The sequence below is a fragment of the Vicia villosa genome, linkage group LG3 (assembly GCF_029867415.1).
Source record: "Vicia villosa cultivar HV-30 ecotype Madison, WI linkage group LG3, Vvil1.0, whole genome shotgun sequence".
In the NCBI taxonomy this organism is placed as follows: domain Eukaryota; kingdom Viridiplantae; phylum Streptophyta; class Magnoliopsida; order Fabales; family Fabaceae; genus Vicia; species Vicia villosa.
Window position 1 is genome coordinate 19,439,956 of NC_081182.1, and position 22,465 is coordinate 19,462,420.

Here is a 22,465-nt window from a genome sequence, read left to right on the forward strand (position 1 = left end):
TTTCATGATGTACTCATGTGTGTAATTAGCTATGGTGGATAGTGTAAATGAATTTGATTTTTTTTTATTTAATGGATAACTATTAAAGAAAATGGACCTAGACCTAAAAATGTGACAAAAAAAATGTATATTCTAGTAAAATGAATGCAAAGTGAAGTAAAAAGAATAAAATATGTCATGATTATAATAATAATAATAATAATAATAATAATAACAAAAATACAATTATAAAATAGTTAACTTGTCGATTAAATGACATTGCAAATTCAACTCTTTAATTTAAATGCGAAATGATGTATATGAGGTACTATGAATGAATTAAGATGCAAATTTTAGTAAAATTATGCAAAACTTAAAATGATTTACTAACTGAAATAATGAGAAACTAATAGCAAATTTCATGCTGATTTGAAATGCAATGTGCGGAGACAAAACTTATTTTGGATGTAGTCGAATTGATCGGTGTTAATGCAAATGAATTAAATGAAAAAGCTTTAGGGCAAAATTTGGGGTATGACAGATGCCCCTATTTAATTATCTTTAGCCTGATAGCTTGAATGACCTTAGTCTTCATGATATCACTGGCTGAAGAAAATTAAATATCGACAGACCTGAATTTTGCCGTTTGATGCGATGATATGTTATGAATGAATGAATGCATGAATTCTTGCTGAGGATATGATAACTGAAAGTAAATCTGCGGGGATTGAAATGATTGGTTAAGGAGTTCCAATGGGAAGACCTGATGGGGAAAGGCAATGGTGCCAAAAATCGTTCTCAACCAATGAGTTGATTTGATTAAAACAAGGAAACAACCAACATCGACCAATGAGCTAATGTAGGTAAAAAATTCGGTATCAACCAATGAGTTGACTTTAAAAGACATAACTGACATCATCCACTAAGCTGATGAAAGTCGACACGTTGTCCACAACCAATGAGTTGAGTATGATTTTAAAACAGATAAACGCCAACATCAACCAATGAGCAGATGAAGGTAAACAACAATTCGTTATCAACCAATGAGTTGAAAAAAAGACATAACTAACATCAACCAATGAGCTGATGAAAGTCGACACATCGTCCACAACCAATGAGTTGAGTACGATTTAAGACAGATAGACGCCAACATCAACCAACGAGTAGATGAAGGTAAACAACAATTCATTATCAACCAATGAGTTGAAAAAAGACATAACTAACATCAACCAATGAGCTGATGAAAGTTGACACATCGTGCACAACCAATGAGTTGAGTACGATTTAAGACAGATAGACGCCAACATCAACCAACGAGTAGATGAAGGTAAACAACAATTCATTATCAACCAATGAGTTGAAAAAAGACATAACTAACATCAACCAATGAGCTGATGAAAGTTGACACATCGTGCACAACCAATGAGTTGAGTACGATTTAAAACAGGAAACGCCAACATCAACCAATGAGTTAATGCAGGTAAACAACAATTCGTTATCAACCAATGAGTTGAAAAAAGACATAACTAACATCAACCAATGAGCTGATGAAAGTTGACACATCGTGCACAACCAATGAGTTGAGTACGATTTAAAACAGGAAACGCCAACATCAACCAATGAGTTAATGCAGGTAAACAACAATTCGTTATCAACCAATGAGTTGAAAAAAGACATAACTAACATCAACCAATGAGCTGATGAAAGTCGACACACCGTTTTCAACCAATGAGTTGAGTACGATTAAAAACAGGAAACGCCAACATCAACCAATGAGTTAATGCAGGTAAACGATAAATTTCAACCAATGGGCTGACAACAAGAGAAGGATTATTTTCAACCAATGAGTTGATTAAAATGACAAGGAGATTTGACGATTGATTTCAACCAATGGGTTGACTCAAGTTAACAGGAAGATAATGATCCCCTATGCATGCTTTGTGCTGATGTATGCGACATTTTTGTCTTTCTTTTGTGCAAATTGATGCACATGATGCATATGACAATTGATCAATGCAGGTAATGAATTTACTGGATGGGGTGCCAAGGGGCAGTGATTTTTTGGGTATCCATGGCGGACCAGGCTTGGTTTTTCAATGGAAAAGACCAAGCAAGATGGAAATTTTGATTTGATATCGTGGGAGGTTGCCCCATGAATGATATGCATGATTGATGAATGCATGCTATGAATTAAATTTATGGTTTGGAATATTTGAAGGGATGCCCCAGTGGAGGGCAATGATTTTTTTTTTTTTTGAGATGGAAAAGGTCTTGGTAGGAGGTTTGTGCCAGCATGATTCCCGACACTGATTCAGAATTTGAGTACTGCTTGATATGGTATAGTCTGCTTGGACTGTTTGAAGGAAAGGTCTTGGCCTTGATTTTTCCCCAGAATGCTGAGTCTGTGGAGAAATTTGCTTCAACAAAGCTGGATTCAAACTGATGATCCTGAGATGACTTGCCCCAGTCCTTGGGAACTTTGAAATGAATTGCCCCAGTCCTTGGGAACTTAGAAACGAGATGCCCCTGAATGATGGACTTCTGAAGTGACGTGATCTTGATGGTGCCACTTTTAGGCTCTTTGAACGATTTCATTGTTGGAACTTCCTTAATGGAAAGTGCTGATATTACAAATGAAACTATTTTATTCAAAATGGCAATTTTAATGCGACGTGCATGCAAGTTTTGAAAACAAATCATTTATTGAAATGAAACTGTGGTATACGATGAATAAATCTTGATGAGGATGAAAGTTTAAAATTCAAGATGTGAAAGATGATGTGATAGCGTGGTATCAAAACAAATGATTTAGCAAACAATTAGGAGTCAGGTTAACGCAACCTTGCTTTAGTATGCTTTCAAAAGAAACCTTGCTTCAATTAGGACTTTTGAAGGTTGTAACTTGGTCAGGTTCACGGTTTAAGAAACAAAGGATACAGGCTCAAATTTTGATTTTAACCCACCCATTCTTCGTGATGTACTCCAGTCCTAAGTTCAGTTAACTGACTCATGTATTCAATTTCCAAGAAGGACTACGACTGATGCTTGAGAACCAATGGATTCTAAAGTGGCAGTCACCTATTCTTCTTTGGAAGTCACACAAGTTTGTTCTTGCTTTTCTTTTGACTATGATCTTTTTATCTCTTTTTATTTTGACTTTTGTATCCCTAATATTTTTGCCTAAGTCTCCTTTTTAGGTTTTGACTTAGCGGGATTTTCTTTGATTTTTGTTTTTTTGTTTTTTTGGGAACAACTTGTGTAACTCTTGTTTAATAATATGAGAATTTGAGAGTTGTGACTGCCATATTGATGTTCCAAGGGAAACAACTCTTGTAAGCTTTGGATGTTCACTACTACTTCGACATTGTGTACGAAGAGAGGATACAATTGACTCTTTAATCAGGAATGGTTCCCATGAAATGATTCTCTTGGAAATCACATGGTTAGTCATTTTAACTGAACAACTACCCTGCCCCAGGTTTTGATTAAGGTTTTTGATTTCGTGCAGAAAGAAAACACCTACTTCTAAGGCTCAAAGGGGTTAACGAGGGATTATCTTCCTTATATCTCCAGTGTTTGGGGATTTGAAGCAATGCCTGTACATCATTAACAAAGTTTTAATTGAAAGCACACTGATGCAAATTGGGTATTCGTTTTTCGTCATCCTCCCTCTAATATTTGCTTAGACAAGAAAACTGATAAAGAAAATGAAATGGGAAAAAAAGCAAAATATTTTTTTTTGAATTTTCGATTTTGTGTAAGTGGCAAGAAAATAAAGTAAGAGGACATGTTATGATTGATTCAAAACAAATGCAATGCTCATTTCATTAAAATTACGATTAAGGATGACAAAATCAAATGCAATACAGCACAATCCAAACAAGGATGAACTTTCTCGTTTGATAATTGGCTTTTAGGCATGTTCCCAGTGTCTTGGCACTTTTCAGGGCATGGGGTTGTTAACCACATAGTGTGTCGAGGTTGACCCTTCTTGGTGTTTAATGCTTTGAAGCATTTCCATGATATTGACCACGGATCTTCTGAATTCATTTCTTGTCTCTTTGGAGTTCACTCAACATTTTCTGAGACATGCTTTAAGTCCAATACAGTGTCGGGTAATCAAACTTGCCTTGTAAATTGTGTTGGAGGATGAAAGGTATGAATACTGGATTCTGGGAAATGCATGTTTAATGAATGCAAATGCATGATGATTGTTTATGCAAGAGTGATTCTTATGAGACGCAATGGCATACATACATTATGAAATGCAATACGATGCAATAAAATAGATGGATGTAATATGGAAAAACACAACCTAATGAGGAAGGCTCCTTATGATGGGATAGTTCAAAGTTATTTTACCCAAAGATCCCCTCACATGATGGCTCTAATATTTTTGATAGTAGAGATGTCTACATCACCACAGATGGAACAGGTTCTAACGGTCCTTGGAGTTAACGACGAAATCAGATTTTCGTCATGCGATGGGCTAGCCATCTTATGACAAATTTCATGAATAAGTCTCCTCCAAGTGGGGTTTTCGTATTAGCCATTCAAGGTGTTCACCTTGGGGACTAGCACTACACAACCACCTCCTAACTTATGTTTCTCTCTTGTTTTTCCAAGCTCAGGTTGAGAGCTTCACTCAAAAAGTAATACTCCCAAATCCCACAAGTGAATAAGAAAGCTAAAGGAAATGTATACATGAAATAAGAAAAGTAGACAAAGCTAACAAATGAAATAAACAACAACTAAATTAGGGTGGACATACCATTATCCCCAGCAGGGTCGCCAGCTGTCGCGGGTCAAAAAATGATCGCCACGAAATTGTAACAAACAGAGTCGCCACCAAATTTTATTTATTCCAATGGGAAAGGGAAAATATTGATAAAACCCTTGGGAAATGAATACAATGAACAAGTTGGTCTTCGTAACCAAAATTGGGTTCGGGAGTCGGTTAAGCAAGGGGAAGGTATTAGCACCCCTTACTTCCATCGTACTCGATGGGACCCATTTAGTTGTTTTGAAATCGAGAGTTAGCTTAAGTCTACGTTTATTTAATGAAGAGAAAGAACATATGTTTGGTTTTTTTAATTATGGAGGAAAAAGAAAAGGTTTTTTTTTATTATGCTCGCCAAGACGTTTGTGTCTTGTGCCTACGTATTCCCAATGGGGAAAGTCAGAGCAATCGTAGTTCGAGACTACGAAATTATATTTTTTATTAGTGTGCTCGCCAAGACAATTGAGTCTTGTGCCTACATATCTTCGATGGAAGAATCAGAGCGAATGTAGTTCGGAAGGAACTACGAGATTTGTTTTTTATGTTATGATGGATGTTTGCGGACGTTTAGTAAAGTATTTGAGCAAGGTGTTCACCTAGCGCGTCCTTTACCCAAGGTATTCAACAGGAGCGAGTCCCATTGTCACTTGTTGTCCAAGTTTTATTAATGTATTTTTATTCAAAAGATCAAGGTATTCAAGAGGTGTTCACTTCTTGTCACTTGATCTATTGATTTGATTAATGTATTTTATTCAAAAGATCAAGGTATTCAAGAGGTGTTCACTTCTTGTCACTTGATCTATTGATTTGATTAATGTGTTTTGATTCAAAGGATCAAGGTATTCAAGAGGTGTGCACTTCTTGTCACTTGATCACTTTGATTTGATTAGTGTATTTTAATTCAAAAGATCAAGGTGTTCAAAAGGTGTCCACCCCTTGTCACTTAACCTCTTGGTTTGATTAAAGTGTTTTGATTCAAAGGATCAAGGTATTCAAGAGGTGTTCATTTTTGTCACTTAATCACTTTGATTTAATTAAGAAATAATTTTTATGGTTTGATTCAAAGAATCAAAGGTATTCAAGAGGTGTGCACCCCTTGTCACTTAATCACTTTGATTTAATTAAGAAAGATTTTTAAGTTTGATTCAAAGGATCAAAGGTATTCAAGAGGTGTGCACCCCTTGTCACTTAATCACTTTGATTAAATTAAAAAAAGATTAACAAACTTGACGTTGGATCAAGCGTTTTAGGGTTTATGAAATGGGTCTAATCGCACTTGGGCGGAAAAGACAAATTTTGGAATGAGATTCACACGTGGGTGAACTTTGCACTTGGGCAAAAGGAAGGCTTCGCTCTTGGGCGAAAAAGAAGTGACAAGTTTGAATTGATTTTTTTTGAAGTTTCTTGTGAGAAGTTTTGAAATGGACTCGACATTGAATCGAGAAGTTTTATTTGAAATGAAAATGAACTCGATATTGGATCGAATGTCTTATTGAGTGAAAATTGTTTTGAAGTTTTATATTCAAAAAGTTAAAATTAAAATAAAAGGTAATGGTGAAATTATTGAAGCTGTTAGGGCCAACAAGCAAAAGCCCACCGACAAGACAAACATGGGGCTGGGGGTGTACTCAACGCAGGGTGTGTGGTGTTGGTTCAAGAAGAAAACTGAGTCGACCCAGTATGAAGCCTAAGATGAATTTTAAACACTAAAAAAAACTAAGGATTATCTTCTAGACCGCTTAATTATTTTTCTGGAAAAAGAAAGGGTAAACACGCTTCATTCTGGCATTTGAATACCATTCGGAACTCTTTCCGAATCACTTTCGCCTCTCGCTGTGAAAATAACAACAATATCGCTCTCACTCTTTTGATTCTCTCACGATCTCTCTCGTTCTCGCTCGCTCTCGATTATGGCTTACGCTATGGCTCTCTCTCGATTTCTCGCACTCTCGATTCATGAAACAATAACATACCTAAAATCTCTCTCGATCTCTCTTCTGTATTCTCACGATAAAGCAAAAACAAACAACAAAATACCCTCAACCCCAATCAATCCCAATATAAACCCAGATCCACTAATTCAGAGGTTCTTACAGTATATGATGGAAAACTGAAAATAAATGTGCAAAATCAACAACATCAAAATGAAGAAAGAAAGGATTAAAACCAGGTATGTTGTTTGCTTCTGACTTTGTCTCAGATTGCTCTACCCTACGTCTTCCTCTTCTTCGCGATTTCTTTTGCGAACACTGTTGTTGTTGCTCGTGAGTATGGAGTGTCACGGTTTCGAGGGTGAGTGTGGTGTTAGGACGTGAGTTTGAAGGTTCTAAAATGAGGTGAAAGTTTGAACGAGTGAGGGTTGTGTGGGTGATGAGTGAATCGTATATGAATTGGTTGGTTGAGTTTATGAAGGTATGAGGGTACAGGTTGCAGTGAGATGGTTGAAAGGTGAGTGAGTATGTTGTGGAAGTTGAACTATGGTGTATGAGTGTTTGAATGTGGTGAGGTTGTTTACTGGTTTTGTGTGTGAGCTTCAGAGTGCTCTGAGTTGGTTCGTGAGGGCTGAGAGTTGGTGGTTGAATGTTGATGTTGTAAGGTTAGAGGAACTTTGGCAGAGGTTTGGTGTTTTTTCGTGTGGCTCCTTTATTGCTGAAGAATGAGGCTGTTTATATAGAGAGGAGATTAGGGTTTTTGATGAGACTTTGAGGGGGAAAACTTGGTGAATTTGAACACTTTTGATGCTCTGTTATGTTGCTTTTTGATGCAGGTTTGTATTTGCCTATTTTGGTGCAATGTTTTGATCGTTTATGATACAGCAAGGTCAGTGGTGGAGCAGCATTTTGGACCACATGGGACAGCATGGTTTTTGTTGTTTTGTGCAAGCTGGATGATGGTGAGATGTGAAGATGATAAAGAAGACCGTTGCGGCATGGGAGTTCAATTTGTTTGTCTTTTCATGATGTACTCATGTGTGTAATTAGCTATGGTGGATAGTGTAAATGAATTTGATTTTTTTTTTATTTAATGGATAACTATTAAAGAAAATGGACCTAGACCTAAAAATGTGACAAAAAAAAATGTATATTCTAGTAAAATGAATGCAAAGTGAAGTAAAAAGAATAAAATATGTCATGATTATAATAATAATAATAATAATAATAATAATAACAAAAATACAATTATAAAATAGTTAACTTGTCGATTAAATGACATTGCAAATTCAACTCTTTAATTTAAATGCGAAATGATGTATATGAGGTACTATGAATGAATTAAGATGCAAATTTTAGTAAAATTATGCAAAACTTAAAATGATTTACTAATTGAAATAATGAGAAACTAATAGCAAATTTCATGCTGATTTGAAATGCAATGTGCGGAGACAAAACTTATTTTGGATGTAGTCGAATTGATCGGTGTTAATGCAAATGAATTAAATGAAAAAGCTTTAGGGCAAAATTTGGGGTATGACAGGTGGACTGGAGTAGCTTCGTTAACAGCGAACCAGGATAAAAATAATTGTGCAATTTATTTTTATCGTCCAAGATTTAAAGTCACACTTATTCAATCCCCCCTTTCTAAGTGTTTTTCTATCCTTCATAGAGTACTATAGATACGTTGGGTGCTAATACCTTCCCTTCGTATAACCAACCCTCTTACCCAAAGATCTCTCCCCCCACTTTTAGGTTATTGCAACTTTTTTCCTTTTCCTACTTTGGAAATAATAAAAAGTTTGGTCCGTACAAAAGAAAAATCATTTTTTGAGCACTCGAGCCCAAAGAAGGCATCAGGTGTCTCATCCCGAAAAAAGACAACGATTTTTCCCCGCGACACTCGGCCCAGACCAGAACAGGAGCCCCCCAAGTCATTAGCCTCATAAGGGTGATGACTTTAACGAGGAGGTCTAGCCGAGCACGGGCAACGGTTCCAAATCATGGGCTCCTCAAGGGCTTAGGTCGGTTGCCAGTTGTCTTGGTTTTTAACCTTATTGGTTGTCACTCATTAGCGTGATTGACAGGTGTCAGCTGTACAGGCTGTAATCATTATTGCGCCGTTTCTAGGGATGAAAGTAGACGGCGTCCTTTGGAGTTCTCAAGATCTTTGGGACGCGTGGCAGCTTTTCGCGGAGGGAGCCGTCTTTGGGGTGTAGGCAATGATGGCGTCTCCTAGGCTGCCTAGGCTATCATGACACCCTTTGGCCTTCTTTCCCTATATAAAGAGTGAGGAGGTCACTCATTTAGCACTTAACATTTCCCAAGCCTTCAAGATCCGCTCACTGCTCTTCTCCTCGTTTCGTTCATATCTTCTTCGCTTTCTCCAAGTAAGTTCTTCGTCTCCTTCATGTTTTTATTTAAGTTTTATGCATTAGTTTTGAGTGAGGCGAGCGTGATTGATGAGCGTGACGAGAAAGGTTTATTAATTAGCCGAGTAAGCCTAAAAGATACATCGTTTTTCTCGTGCGTTTGCCGAGTGAGCTTTGAGTGAACGGGGCTAGAACGTTTGAATGAGACGTCCAGCTTTTAGGATTACTAGAGAGTAGCATGAAGGCCACGAGCAGTGGAGGTTGCACGTCTCGGTGAGGGCATGAGTTTGCCGACCTCCGCTGCGTGTGGCGTATATGTTATGAGGACACGTTAGCTCGTCGGCCATTCGACGATTGGGGGAGTTTTCCTCGTCCCTTTTCCTCGCCCTTTCACTTGACTTGCGGTGGAAGGGTGGATTTGACCAGTCGAATTCACGGTTTCCTCTGCTTTTCAGGTAAATGGCCGACGAGAACAAGGATGATGTCATCTTCGACATTTCAGATGGGGAGGAAGCTGTTGGCGCGCAAGATGACGCTCCCGTCGTAGAGACCTCCCCTAGGGCACTTGAAGAATGGGTGGCCGTTGAGCCGAGGATGATTGCATCGCGCTTCACGAGTCATCCCAAAGAAGCCTTTAACGTCATCGAGGACCTTGACCAAGACGAGGAGCCTTCTTGGGGCGCCTTTGTGCCCAAATCTCACCAGAGGATCTGCTCGCAATTTCCCGGCCCCCGTTTCGCAATGTATGAGTTCGTCTTTAAGGAGGCTGGTCTCCGTCTCCCCTTCACTCATTTGCAACGGAGTGTCTTCAGTTGGTTGCGGCTCTGCCCGTCTCAACTTCATCCCAACGCTTTAGCGTTCTTAAGGCCTTTGAGATCGTGTGCGGGTACTTGGAGGTCGAAGCGACTCTGCCCCTTTTCTTCAGAATTTTTCATTTGCAGAGGTTGCGTGATCGGGACGACAAGTGGATTTGGGTGTCGTTTAAGCAGCCGAAGAAGCTGTTCGCCATTTACCAGGACTCTGTCAAGCATTTTAAGAACCGGTATTTTATAATTAAGCCGCTCACTCCTGATGCCGAGAATCATTTGTTCGAGGAGCGCGAGTATATTGAGGATGAGGTGAGGACAGTGGGCCCAGCTGCTCGGTTCCCGTTAGAGTGGCAACCTGACCATTTCGAGCGTGGGACTGACTATTACATCTTCCGGGACGAGGATCTCAACGAGCGCGATACAGGGGGGTATCAGCGGCTCGCTTCTTTTGTGGACGGGTTTAGACCGGCAATATGTACATCAACACCAAAGCTGTCCTCGAGTGCGGAAGTTACGGGGACGCTATGATTTTGTTAGGTGAGATAACTATTATTTGTTCAAACAACACCTTTTTGGTTCTAACTCTTTATTTTGCAGGAAAAATGGCCGACTTGCACGACAAAGTTACGAAGATGCGGGCCAAGAATAAGGGGGCCGCCAAAGTGGCTGGGAAACGATCGCGGGTCGAGGAGGTCAAGGCCGCTGCCGCGAGTGTCCCTGACAGTGGCTCTCCTTCGTCAGTCGGGACGAGCTCGCGTGGTTATCCAGCCGGAAAGAAACAAAAGAATGACGGGACCGGGGAGCTTCGTCCTCTTATCATTGACAACCCCTCCGAGGAGGACATTGTGCTGCCTTCTTGTACTCTGCATAGGGGGATCTTCTCAAAGAAAAATGTTCTCCTCGAGCGCGAGGAGGTGAGGCACATCGTCAAGCGGGACAGGGTGGCTCGAGACAAGGATTTGTCCGAGGACCTCGAAGGGATGATGAGGGTGGCCGCCTTGGCCTTGGCTCTTAACGCTCAGAAAGTCTGTCCTCAGAAGGACTATGATGCTCTCCAAATCAAGTACGATGAGCTGGAGCACGAGTTCGAACAGTACAAGGACAAGTATGAGGTCCAGAGCGGCATAGTGGAGGATCTCGTTAAAGAGCGTAACAAGGTTGCGGACCTGGAGGCCGAGGGAAAAAGGCTCCGCGAGAGAATTGCTGAGTTGGAGAGGGCTCATCTCCCTGCAGCCGAGGAAGATGAGGACGAGAAAGCTTTGGTGACGCGTTCTCAGCTTCTGGGCAAGGTGAAGGAGCTGGAGATCGACTGTGTCGCTACCTTGGGGGTCGGTTTTAAAGCTGCGGTGGATCAGCTGAAAGTCCTCAACCCGCGTTTGGTGACGAAGGGCATTGGTCCATACCATAAGGTTGTGGACGGGCGAATTGAACCAAACCCGGAGTTCGAGGACTGGGAAGATGAGGAGGAACCCCAGGGCGAGGACGACGGTGCCGAGGACGAAGATGGCGATGTTTGACCAGTCTTTTATTATTATGGCCTGCGTGCCGATGTTTTATGGCCTGCGTGCCAACATTTTGTGGCCTGCGTGCCAAGGTAGCTAGTTGGGCGATGCCCGGATAATTTTTGTAATATTTGGATATCTTCGGCCAATTTGGTCGGTTTTTAATATTCCGTTTTATGCTCCAATGTTTATTTGTGCTTATCTGATGTATGTTTTGTGTTTATGCTCGAATTATGTTTGTGCTCGACCGAGGTTTATGGCCCGGGCGTGTGGGGAACGGTCCGGGTGCGCAGAGCAGGTGTGCGCTATAAGCGAGCTCGAGGCCGCGGTCGGGGCCAGGTGCTCGCGGCGTGAACGATCCCATCGCGAGCTGGGGTTCTGCCGTGCAGGTACTTCCGCGGAGGGTCTGTGTGTAAGGCCCGCCGCGTAGTCGGCTTTGCCTCCTAGTAGGGTTATTCGACTGAAGCTGTCGTGGAGCATACGCACTTGTACCATGGCGCGAGTCCTCGTCCAGATTTTCCTCGTGTTCGTCACGAGCGGCCAGGTAGCGTTAGGTTGTTCTCTAACTGTAGTAGCGTCTGAGTTTTTCAGCATTCCAAGGTCGAGCTAGTTTTTCTCCGAGAAGGTTCTCGAGGTAATACGCACCGTTTCCGGTTTTATCGTACACTCGGTACGGACCCTCCCAGTTTGGGGCTAGTTTGCCTTCGCGTGAATCTTTCATGTTCCTACGGAGCACTAAGTCTCCGACTTCGAAGGAGCGCTTGATAACTTTGGTGTCATGTCTTAACGCTATTTGTTGTTTCAATTTCGCTTCTCGCAGGGAGGATCCTGTTCGGATCTCCTCGACCATGTCGAGCTCTTCTCTCATGGCTTCGTCGTTGAGCTCTTCCTCGAGAGGTGACTCAGTCCGACGAGACGGTTCTCGGATCTCCACGGGGATCACGGCTTCTGTGCCATAGGTTAGCCTGAATGGTGTTTCGCCCGTGGTTGAATGCGGGGTCGTCCTGTATGCCCAGAGGACGCTGTGTAGCTCTTCGACCCAAGCTTTTTTCGCTTCGCCCAGCCTTCTCTTCAATCCACGGAGGATGACCCGGTTGGCGGCTTCGGCCTGTCCGTTGGTTTAGGGGTGCTCGACTGAAGTGAAGTGCTGCTTTGTCCCGAGTTTGGCCACGAATTCCTGGAATTTTCTGTCCGTGAACTAGGTGCCGTTGTCGGTTATTATCGCCTGTGGTACCCCGAATCGAGCGAGTATGTTCCTCTTGTAAAATCGGAGTACGTTTTGGGATGTGATTTTAGCGAGCGCTTCAGCTTCTATCCATTTTGTGAAGTAATCTACAGCGACCACCAGGTATTTGTTTTGGTAGGAGCCGACGGGAAAGGTCCGAGGAGGTCCATTCCCCATGTAGAGAAAGGCCAAGGTGAGGAGAGAGATTTGAGCTCGTTCGGTGGTGCCAGGTGCCTGTCGGCGTGACGCTGGCATTTGTCGCATTTCTTGACGTACTCTTTGGCGTCCTGCTGCATGGTCGGCCAATAATAGCCGACTCTGAGGGCTTTCCTAGCTAGTGACCGTCCACCGAGGTGCTGGCCGTTGATTCCATCATGGAGTTCATGGAGTACCTCTAGTGCTTGCGAGGCGTCGATGCATTTAAGGAGGGGGATGGAGAAACCTCGTCGGTATAGCTTGTTTTCGAGGATAGTGTATGAGCACGCTCGTCTCTTAATTGTTGAGGCTTCTTTCGCGTCGGCGGGGAGCTCGTCTTTTGTGAGGAAGTTGTACACTGGGGTCATCCAGCATTGGTCGTCCCCGATGGCGAATATCTGTGGAGCTCGCGCATTTTCGCCTACACTTGGCCTGGGCAGAATTTCTTGGATAACCGATTTGTTTCCCCCTTTCTTTCTCGTGCTCGCAAGTTTGGACAGTATGTCGGCGCGCGAGTTATGTTCTCGGGGGATATGCTCAACTTACGCTTTGGCGAATTTTTTCATCTTATCTTTGACGAGCGCGAGATATTCGGCGAGTACGTCGTTTTTGGCTTGGTACTCGCCGCTGATATGAGATGCGACGAGTTGGGAATCAGTGTAGATCTTGACCTTTCGTGCCCCTATGTCCTCGGCGAGTCTCAGTCCCGCGAGGAGGGCTTCATACTCGGCCTGGTTGTTCGACGTGTTGAAGGAGAGGACTAAAGATACTTCTATGATAAGACCTTCGCCGTTTTCCAAGATAATGCCAGCCCCGCTGCCCGAGCTGCTTGAGGCGCCATCTACGTAGATGGTCCACTTGTCTTTAGTTCCGTTGGGTGAGTCGGCGATAGAGGTCATTTCGGCTACGAAGTCCGCCAGCGCCTGAGCTTTTAACGCCTTCCTGCTCTCATATTGTAGGTCGAATTCCGAAAGCTCGAGGGACCATCTTAACATTCTGCCGGCCATGTCTGGTCGGCTGAGGAGTTGTTTGATGGGTTGATCCGTCCGAACGAAGATTGTGTGAGCGAGGAAGTAGTATCGTAGCCTCCTGGCCGCTATTACTAGGGCCATGGCGACTTTCTCGATCTGTTGGTATCGTACCTCGGGTCCCTGTAGGGCTTTGCTGGTAAAATACACAAGTTTTTGCCCGTCTACGGTTTCTCGGATCAAAGCCGCGCTGACTGCCTCGTTTGAGACGGTCAGGTAAAGGTACAGGGGCTCGTTGTCGTCGGGTCGAGAAAGGACGGGTGGCGAGGAAAGTACTTGTTTGAGGTGTGCTAGTGCTTGCTCGCACTCCTCGGACCACTCAAAGGCTGCTTCTTTGCGTAGCAGTTTAAAGAAAGGGAGGGCGTGCTGGGCGGATTTCGCGACGAAACGTGATAGCGCAGTGAGCATCCCGTTTAATACTTGGATGAATTTTTTATTGTTGGGAGTAGGGAGCTCGGAGAACGCTCGGCATTTATCCGGGTTGGCTTCTATTCCTCGTTCGGTCAGATAGAAACCGAGGAATTTTCCTGCTCGGACGCCGAATGTGCATTTCTCCGGATTGAAGCGCATCTTGCAGGATCTGGCCCGCTCGAATACGCGCTCGAGATGGGAGGTGTGGTCGGTGTCCCCCCGAGACTTGACGATCATATCGTCCATGTATACCTCGAGGGTGTCGCCGATCTCCCCTCGGAACACTTTGTTCATCATCCGTTGATACGTGGAGCCCGCGTTTTTGAGGCCGAAGGGCATTACGTTGTAGTAGTAATTGCTCGACTCGGTCATGAACGCCGTGTACTGCTTGTCGCTCCTCGCCATCGGGATCTGGTTGTAACCTGAATAAGCATCCATAAAAGATAATAATTTATAGCCGACCGAGTTGTCGACCAGTCTATCAATGTTTGGTAACGGATAGGCGTCTTTTGGACATGCCCGGTTAACATCAGTATAATCAACACACATTCTCAATTTTCCATTAGATTTCTTAACAAGTACAATGTTTGAGAGCCAAGTTGAATACTTGGCCTCGGAAATAAAATTTGCCTCTAAGAGGTCTTTTACAGCTTTCTCGGCAGCCTCCGCTTTCTCGGGAGACTGTCGACGCCTACGTTGAACTACGGCCTTTGCGGCTGGATTGATGGAGAGGTGGTGGCAGGCGACCTCAGAGTCGAGTCCGGGCATCTCCGCGGCGCTCCAGGCGAACAAATCAGCATTGGCTCGAAGGCAGGCTATGAGCTGCTTCCTCGGAAGGTCTGGGATCCCTTTGCCGATTTTCACTGCTTTGTCAGGGTTTTCGCCCAAGGGGACCAGCTCGAAATCTCCGTCCGAAACTGGTCGGAAGGGGTGAGGTGACTTCGACCTCGACTCTTCCCCAGTCTTTTGTTCTTCTTCTGCAAACCGGGCGTCCAGGTCGACTGAGCTGACGTTGGTTGTCTGATGCTGGTCTCCTCGAGGATGCTTGTCTTCGGCCCTTGGCTTTTTGTTGGAGCTGGTCGGCGGAGCGATCAGTTCTAATCCTTTGACGGAGGCGTCGAAGATTCTTCTGGCTGCTTCAATATCGGCGTTGATGGTGGCCACTCGCCCGGTCCTCGTGTAGAACTTCATCTTCAGGTGGACAGTGGAGGGTACGACGGTCAGTTCGGCCAGAGTGGGGCGTCCGATGATGCAGTTGTACAGGGTTTTGCAGTCGATCACCAAGAACCTAGTTTTGACTTGCCTGGAAGCCTCCCCTTCTCCGAAGGTGACAATCAGCTCGACATAACCCCATGGTTTGGTGGTAGCTCCGTTGAAGCCTTGAAGGTCTGAACCCACGTAGGGAGTGAGGTGTGAGTCGTCCAACTGGAGTGTCCGGAAGAGATGGGAGTACATGATGTCGACCGAGCTGCCTTCATCGACTAGGACCCGTCGAACATCGAAGTTCGCCATTCTTGCTCGGACGAGCAGAGGAATCGTGGCGTTTGGAGCTCCGCCGGGTAGTTCTTCCAGGTAGAAGGTGATTGGTTCAGATTTCCCTCGGAACTTTCTCAGTGTGGGGCCGAGGTCTGCGTTGGCGCTGAGCAGCTCATCGAACTTTCTCTTCACTGAACTGATGGTGAGAGAGCCCGGATCTCCGCCGTTGGAGACGACCATGGCGAATGGGAATCCTTCCCATTTGCTGAGTGCGGCAGGTGCCCCGACCGATGGTATGAAATCTTCAGGTCGGGTCACTGACAGGGCTACTTGTAGGGGCCTGTTGTCCGGCGAATTCCCTTCGTCAGAGTTTCTGTGGTCGTCCCTTCGGGAAGGTTCCCCTTTCTGTGTGTATTTTGAAAGGCGACCTTCCTTGATCAGTGTTTCAATAGCGTCCTTGAGGTGAATGCAATCCTCGGTCATATGTCCATGGCTCCAGTGGTATTTGCAGTACTTGGACTTGTCGGTTCCTGGCCTCGCGGGGTTTGACTTCGGGGGTCTGATGTTTGACTTTTTGAAGTCAGTGTTTTGGCATTCGGCTATGATCCTTTCCCGTGAGGCGTTCAGCGGGGTATATTCGTTGAAACGACCAGAAGGTCCCCGGCGTTCTTTGGTGTCGAGAGACCTGTCGTCTTTCCTCCTCTCGTGCCCGCGCCTCGAAGTTGAGGGCTCATGGTTGGAACTGCGAGCGGCGTCGTTGTCCCGTGACGCTCTCGTGGTCGCAGCCTCTGCCTCCTCATATCTGATGAAGGCCTGAGCCTTGCGAAGGAGGGCGTTCATGGAGTGGACCTCCTCAATCTTGATGGCCTTTTTGAAGTCGCTTCCGGGGAGGAGCCCTCGTTCGAGTAGGTACCTCTTCATGTAGTCCGCGGTCTGCACTTGGACAGCTTCTTTGTTGAACCTGTCGAGGTAGTCTCTCAAAGATTCGTTGGTACCTTGGATTACTGCCTCAAGATTTGCTTCTGATTTCGGTTGCCGACGAGACGCGGTGAAGTGGCTTAGGAAAAGATCCTTCAGTTCAGTCCAGGAGTGGATGGAGTTAGGGGGCAGATTCCTGTACCAATTCATCGCGCCTTTCCTTAGTGTGGTTGGAAAGATGCGGCATTTGATGGATCCTCGTACCACATGGTAGTCCATGACGGCTTCGATGCTCCTTATGTGGTCATCGGGGTCGGTCGTCCCGTCATAGTGGTCCAAGGCTGGTGGTTTTTCCATCCCCCAGGGAAGACGAACACGCCGGATTTGCTCGGACAAGGGACTGCGGAAATCCTCTTCGTCGCTGGGTTCAGGGGAGTTTGAATGTCTGCCCCGCTGGGGCTTAGTGCGTGCTTTGCCCGAGATTTTGCGGTTGTCTTTTGGAGAATGCTCGCGGACTTTCTGCACGGCTTTGGAGGGGCCTCGGTGTTCCTGCTCGGGTGAGAGACTCTTGGCTTCAGTGGTTTCAGGTTTCTGATTCTTCCGAGTCTTTCGAGGTGGAGAGCGGGAATAAGACCGTTGGCGCCGGTTTCTCCTCGAGGGGGAGCGAGACCTAGATGGATTGCGCTTGCGACTTCTCCTCGGGGGAGACCGCGAAGAGGAATAGGAACGTGACCGATGGCGTCTCCGTTGGGGGGAGCGATATCGTCGCTTCCTTTCCAGGTCGTGGATGCGGTCGCCCTGTTGGCGGATGAGGCGGTTGGTCTTCTGCAGCTCTTTGAGTAGGAGAATGGCAGTCGGATCAGCGCCCTCGGGAATGTTGATCTGTTCCTCCTCGTCCGGGCTACGGCTTCTTCGTCTGTCAGAGGTGTGGGTGAACGAGGAAGCGTGTTGCCCGTCTCGGGTATCAGTTTCATTCACCACTTGGAGCTGGTCTGGTTCAGTCTGGGGCCGGGTCTGCCCGTCTTCCCCGTTCTAAACCTGTCCTTCAGGATGGGTTTGTTCGACGTTCTGGATTTGTTGAAGGCCGTGCACATGTTGAATGTGCTGAATCTGTTGCCTCTGTCCGGCAAAAGCACGTTCCTGCCGACGGCGATTCGTCAGTTCGCGACTGGAATCTTCAATCAGTTGTTCCAGGACAAAGGGATCAGGACTAGGTGTGTTGTTGTTGGCCATGACGATGGTGAAAGGTTATGCTTTGATCTTTGTTAAAGAAGGGGGAGCAAGGTTCCCACAGACGGCGCCACTGATCGTACCTGATCAGAAGAATCGTCAAGGCGCAATATCTGGCTTGAGGGGCAGGATGGGGGGGTACCTGCAAGGTTCTCCGATGCTTAAGTCAGTAGCTATTAGAGAATGAGGTTTAGAGTTAAGAATAGAATACCTGACCCTCTAGTGAAAGAGGGTATTTATAGCCCCCAGCGCTGGGCCAAGGTTCCCTAATTGGGCCAAATCTAACTGGAGGCCCACGTGCTAGGGAACTGCCAGAACGTCTCATGCTAGGGCTGAGTCAGCAGGAGACTCACGTTCTGGATGCACATAGCGTAGGGTTCGGAGATGGTTGACCGAATCCTTCGCTAGGACGTGACGCGTGATCTTCGTGCGTGGATAACTCCTTGACGGTTATCTAGTAAGTGGGCCCAAAAGTTTGGGCCTGCTCGGCCAGGGTCCTCGCGACGGGCAGCCCCTATCTGTTGTCCAGTAATTGGGCCTAAGGGAAGTGGGCCTGCTCGGCTGGTAATCAAGGGTTGGGCCTGCTCGGCCCAGACCAGAACATATTTATTGTTTAAAGTACCCATGTTTTATATTGTTAGTCGCGAAGAGTACATATCTATATATCTATGTTATAAAAATTGTTGATGAAATAGACATCCTGTCAATAAACAATTAAAGAATGTCAAACACTTTGTTATATCTCAATTTTATTTTTTAGTGCTTAATTATATGTTAAATACATTTTTTAAAATTTTGTCTCAATTATCTAATTATAACTTTTATTCCTTTTTTTTATAAATTTCCTCAATAAATTTTCTTTTGATATTTTTTTTAAAATTAAACAAATCATTTTTCATATATTTAAACTTTTCCTCACATTTAAACATACCCATCAGTTATTTTTACAATTTCCTTTTTACAATGTTTGAATGAACGGTATCCACTAATGTTTGAATTTCCTTTTTACAAATTGCAATGTCATTTATTTTTTTGGATTTTTTTTACTATTCTTTATTTTTATTTTTATTTTTTTCCGTCTAATATTTTTTTTCTATATTCAACATTTTTTTCCAATCAAATTCCATTTTTAATTTTACAATTTTTTCCATTTTATTTTTATACACAATTAATAAATACTACCAATATGTTTTTAAAAACAAAAAAAAAAAAAATCTACTTTTGATCAAATTGATTTATAACTTGAAAAATTAATTTCTTGCTGATATTAATTATTGTATAAACAACAATTTAAATCTGTGAAAAAATGTGCGTGTCCTAGCAGAACCCGTTCTACAAGTGTCTCATTTAGAATAAAATAATGTCCCAAAATGAATGATCCGTTTTAATTTTTAATACACTTTTCCAATTTTATCTTCTAATTAATAAAAACTTTATCATTTCCAATACATAATAAAAATATTAGAGTAAAAATAATATTTTCTTTCTTATTTTTAACTACTTTTTTTTAATTTATGTAAAATGATGGAAGTACTAGTTTTTCATAAAATTATGCATCACTCTTCCGTGCGTCGCATGGCACGGAGAGAAAGACTAGTTAGCATTGATTTTTAATAATTTTAAAGTTTTAAATCCCCAAACAGAAATTAGTTTTACTTTTCGAATAAAAAAACAGAAAACAACTGAAATATAGAAAATTGATTAATAAAGATACCTTCCATATATATAGAAATTTCTAAACTTCTAAATTTATAATCGAAATCCCGTATTTAAGACGTTAAGCCGTCCACATGCACTAATTTATTACGTTTCTTGCCCTCTCAATATTTCTCCATTTAAAGAAAAATTTCTCATTCGCTGAGTTGTCATTGTATAGATTCCACCGCACAAAACGTACCGGTGATTCCGAATATTGATTAACACTTTGACGAATCAAGATAACGCAAAAAAGTCACAAACCCCTTTCGTCAATCCAATTTCAATTTTTCTCTAAGGTTATCATTCTCATCTTCTTAATTATACATAATCAGTGTTTACTCTTTTAAATAATTCACTAATTCTTCGCTAAATTGTTTGTTTCCGTTCTCTGTCGCAGTGATTCGCCATGGCTGTTACCATGAAACAAATGGCTCTTTTTGTTTCGTTGTTTGGTATCATCTCCTTCATACTCGGAGTTATAGCCGAAAACAAGAAGGTATTATTATTATTATTATTACCGTTATTCATTCAAACCCTAGAAATTGAATATTCTGTTTGTGAAATTCTGAATTATTAGTTTTATTGTAGCCTGCTTCTGGTACACCCGTTGCTGTGAAAGATGGTGTGAGTTGCAAGTTTTCATCTGATCCAACCATTGCGTTGGGTTATCTCTCTATTGTGTTTCTGATTGCGTCAACTGTGGTTGGATATCTTTCTCTGTTTTACCCTTACAAAGGAAAATCTGTTCCACAAGGGGTTCTCTTTAAACACACTACTTTCCTGGTTTTCTTCAATGTTGCTCTGTAAGTCATCCCTCCTTAATCTTTTATCAATTCTTATGATTCAATTTTTCAATTATTTTCTTTTTTTCTAGTTTAGTAGCACTCACATCTCTGAACGAAAGTGTGTCTGGTGTCTCACACGACTCTAGATACATATTTGCTTCAAATTATCACCGGTGTTGACATGTCAGGTGTCGATGTTTCTGTCAGTACTTCATAGTCTCCCTGGGAATATGCATCAGCATATCCTTTTTTGTTGGTTCTGTAAAATAAGTACTTGATGATCATTAGTATATATTTTATACAGTTGAGAGATCCAAAGTCAAATAAGTACTAATTTGATGATCATAAGTATAGATTTGAGTTCTCTACATTTGAGAGATCCAAAGTCAAATAAGTACTTATTTGATATAGATTTGATTTGAATTCCCTACATTTGAGAGATCCAAAGTCAAACTATTCAGTCTGTTTGATTTCATATAAAATTTGAATTTTTTTTTTTGACTTTTCGAGTTTAAAATATGAGTCGTTCACACAGTCATTCAAATTGGGACTGTTTAATCCGGACTTACAGACATCGGTGTTTTTACTTAGGTTTACATCTGGACTGGCTGCAACTATGCTGTTATGGCCTGTAATCCAGGAGCAGATTCACCGATCACGCAAAGTGCATTTTGATGCCGACTATGCTTGCCCCACAGCTAAAACTGGTCTCATTGGAGGTGGTGCCTTTTTATCCCTTGATTCATGCCTCTTTTGGTTGGTTGCCCTCATGTTAGCTGACAATGTTCGGGAGGATCATTTTGACGATGGAAAGGGTGAGCGTAATGCTGAGCGTAATGCTGCTTTTGAAAATGCTTTTGATCCAAGTTTAGTCATATAGGAGCATAAATGAATGGAAGTTGTTAAGATTGTTAATAAAGCCAAAGTGAAAACATTAGACAACACTATTAGTTATTGTTTCAATTGCTGTATGATGAAGTTTATTATGGGATTTAAATGCATTACGTGCTTGTTATCTTGTATAAATTTTCATTGTGTTCAAGCAAACACATTGCTGATTATGATCAAGGACTACGCAGCATCATGTCACCTTGATTGGTCTCTTTTGAATGTTTACACTGGTCAATATTTACCGAACAACTATTTAGCATGTGTTTGGTATTGAGTTGCATTTAGTAGTGTTAGTAAAATTGCAGTGGATATATCGGTTAAATATAATGGTTATTTGATGAAATTAAAAAGTGAATTGAATTTTATGTAAAAGAACAAAGGTAGTGTTATTTTTATATTAACAAGTTGAAAAAGTATTAAATATTTTTTAAAAAAGTATTAAATATTTTTTAAAAGTACTAAATTCTAAATTTTTTCAAATCAAGTCGCACTTTGTATTCTCTTCAAAACAATCCACCATGTTTATTCTAACTTCTTCATTTATTTAGTTTTCTACATCACCAAGGTTACTTTTACAGCTTCACATCCTTTTTGAAATGTCAAGCATATCTCATTATCTCGACATCTCATTATTCAAGTTTGAGTCAAATAAAAATTTTGAGCACAAGCTTTAGGAGGGCGGCATGTTTTAGGTGAGCGTAATACTGCTTTTGAAAATGCCTTTGATCAAAGTATAAAATGCCTTTGATCAAAGTATAAAATGCCTTTGATCAAAGTATAGTCATATAGGAGCATAAATGAATTGAAGTTGTTAAGATTGTTCATAAAACCAAAGTGAAAACATTAGACATCACTCTTACGTTGTTAGTTATTGTTTCAATTATTATATGATGGAGTTTATTATGGATTTAAATGCTCTATTGGTTGTTCTCTTGAATAAACTTTAGTTATGGTTCAAGTAAACACATTGCTGACTGTGATCAAGGACTAGGCAGCATCATGTCACCATGATTGGTCTCTTTCGAATGTTTACACTGGTCAATTTTTACTGAACAAGCATTTAGCATGTGTTTGGTATTGAGTTGCTTTTAGTAGTGTTCGTAAAATTGTGGTGGATTTAAAAAGTGGTTTGTATTTTATGTAAAAGAATGAGGTTGTGTTATTTTTATATTAACATTTTATAAAACTATTAAATTTTTTTAAAAGTAGAAGATGAACCTAAGTTCTAAATTTTT

The 22,465-nt window shown here is 42.3% G+C and overlaps 1 protein-coding gene across 1 annotated transcript; it reads left to right on the plus strand.

Annotated features, from left to right (window-relative positions):
- Positions 1–19,690: 19,690 nt before the first annotated feature.
- LOC131655062 (uncharacterized) lies at positions 19,691–21,428 on the plus strand. Its single transcript, XM_058924967.1, has 4 exons — positions 19,691–19,850; positions 19,952–20,050; positions 20,143–20,357; positions 20,931–21,428. Exons 2-4 carry the CDS (start codon positions 19,961–19,963, stop codon positions 21,217–21,219), a joined length of 594 nt encoding a protein of 197 aa, XP_058780950.1. The 5' UTR covers positions 19,691–19,850; positions 19,952–19,960; the 3' UTR covers positions 21,220–21,428.
- The last annotated feature ends 1,037 nt before the right edge of the window (positions 21,429–22,465 follow it).

Coding starts and splice junctions, on each gene's coding strand:
- LOC131655062 (XM_058924967.1), top strand. CDS start 19,961: ATGGCTGTTACCATGAAACAAATGGCTCTTTTTGTTTCGTTGTTTGGT. Junction 20,051..20,142: donor TTATAGCCGAAAACAAGAAG/GTATTATTATTA, acceptor GTTTTATTGTAG/CCTGCTTCTGGTACACCCGT. Junction 20,358..20,930: donor GTTTTCTTCAATGTTGCTCT/GTAAGTCATCCC, acceptor GTTTTTACTTAG/GTTTACATCTGGACTGGCTG.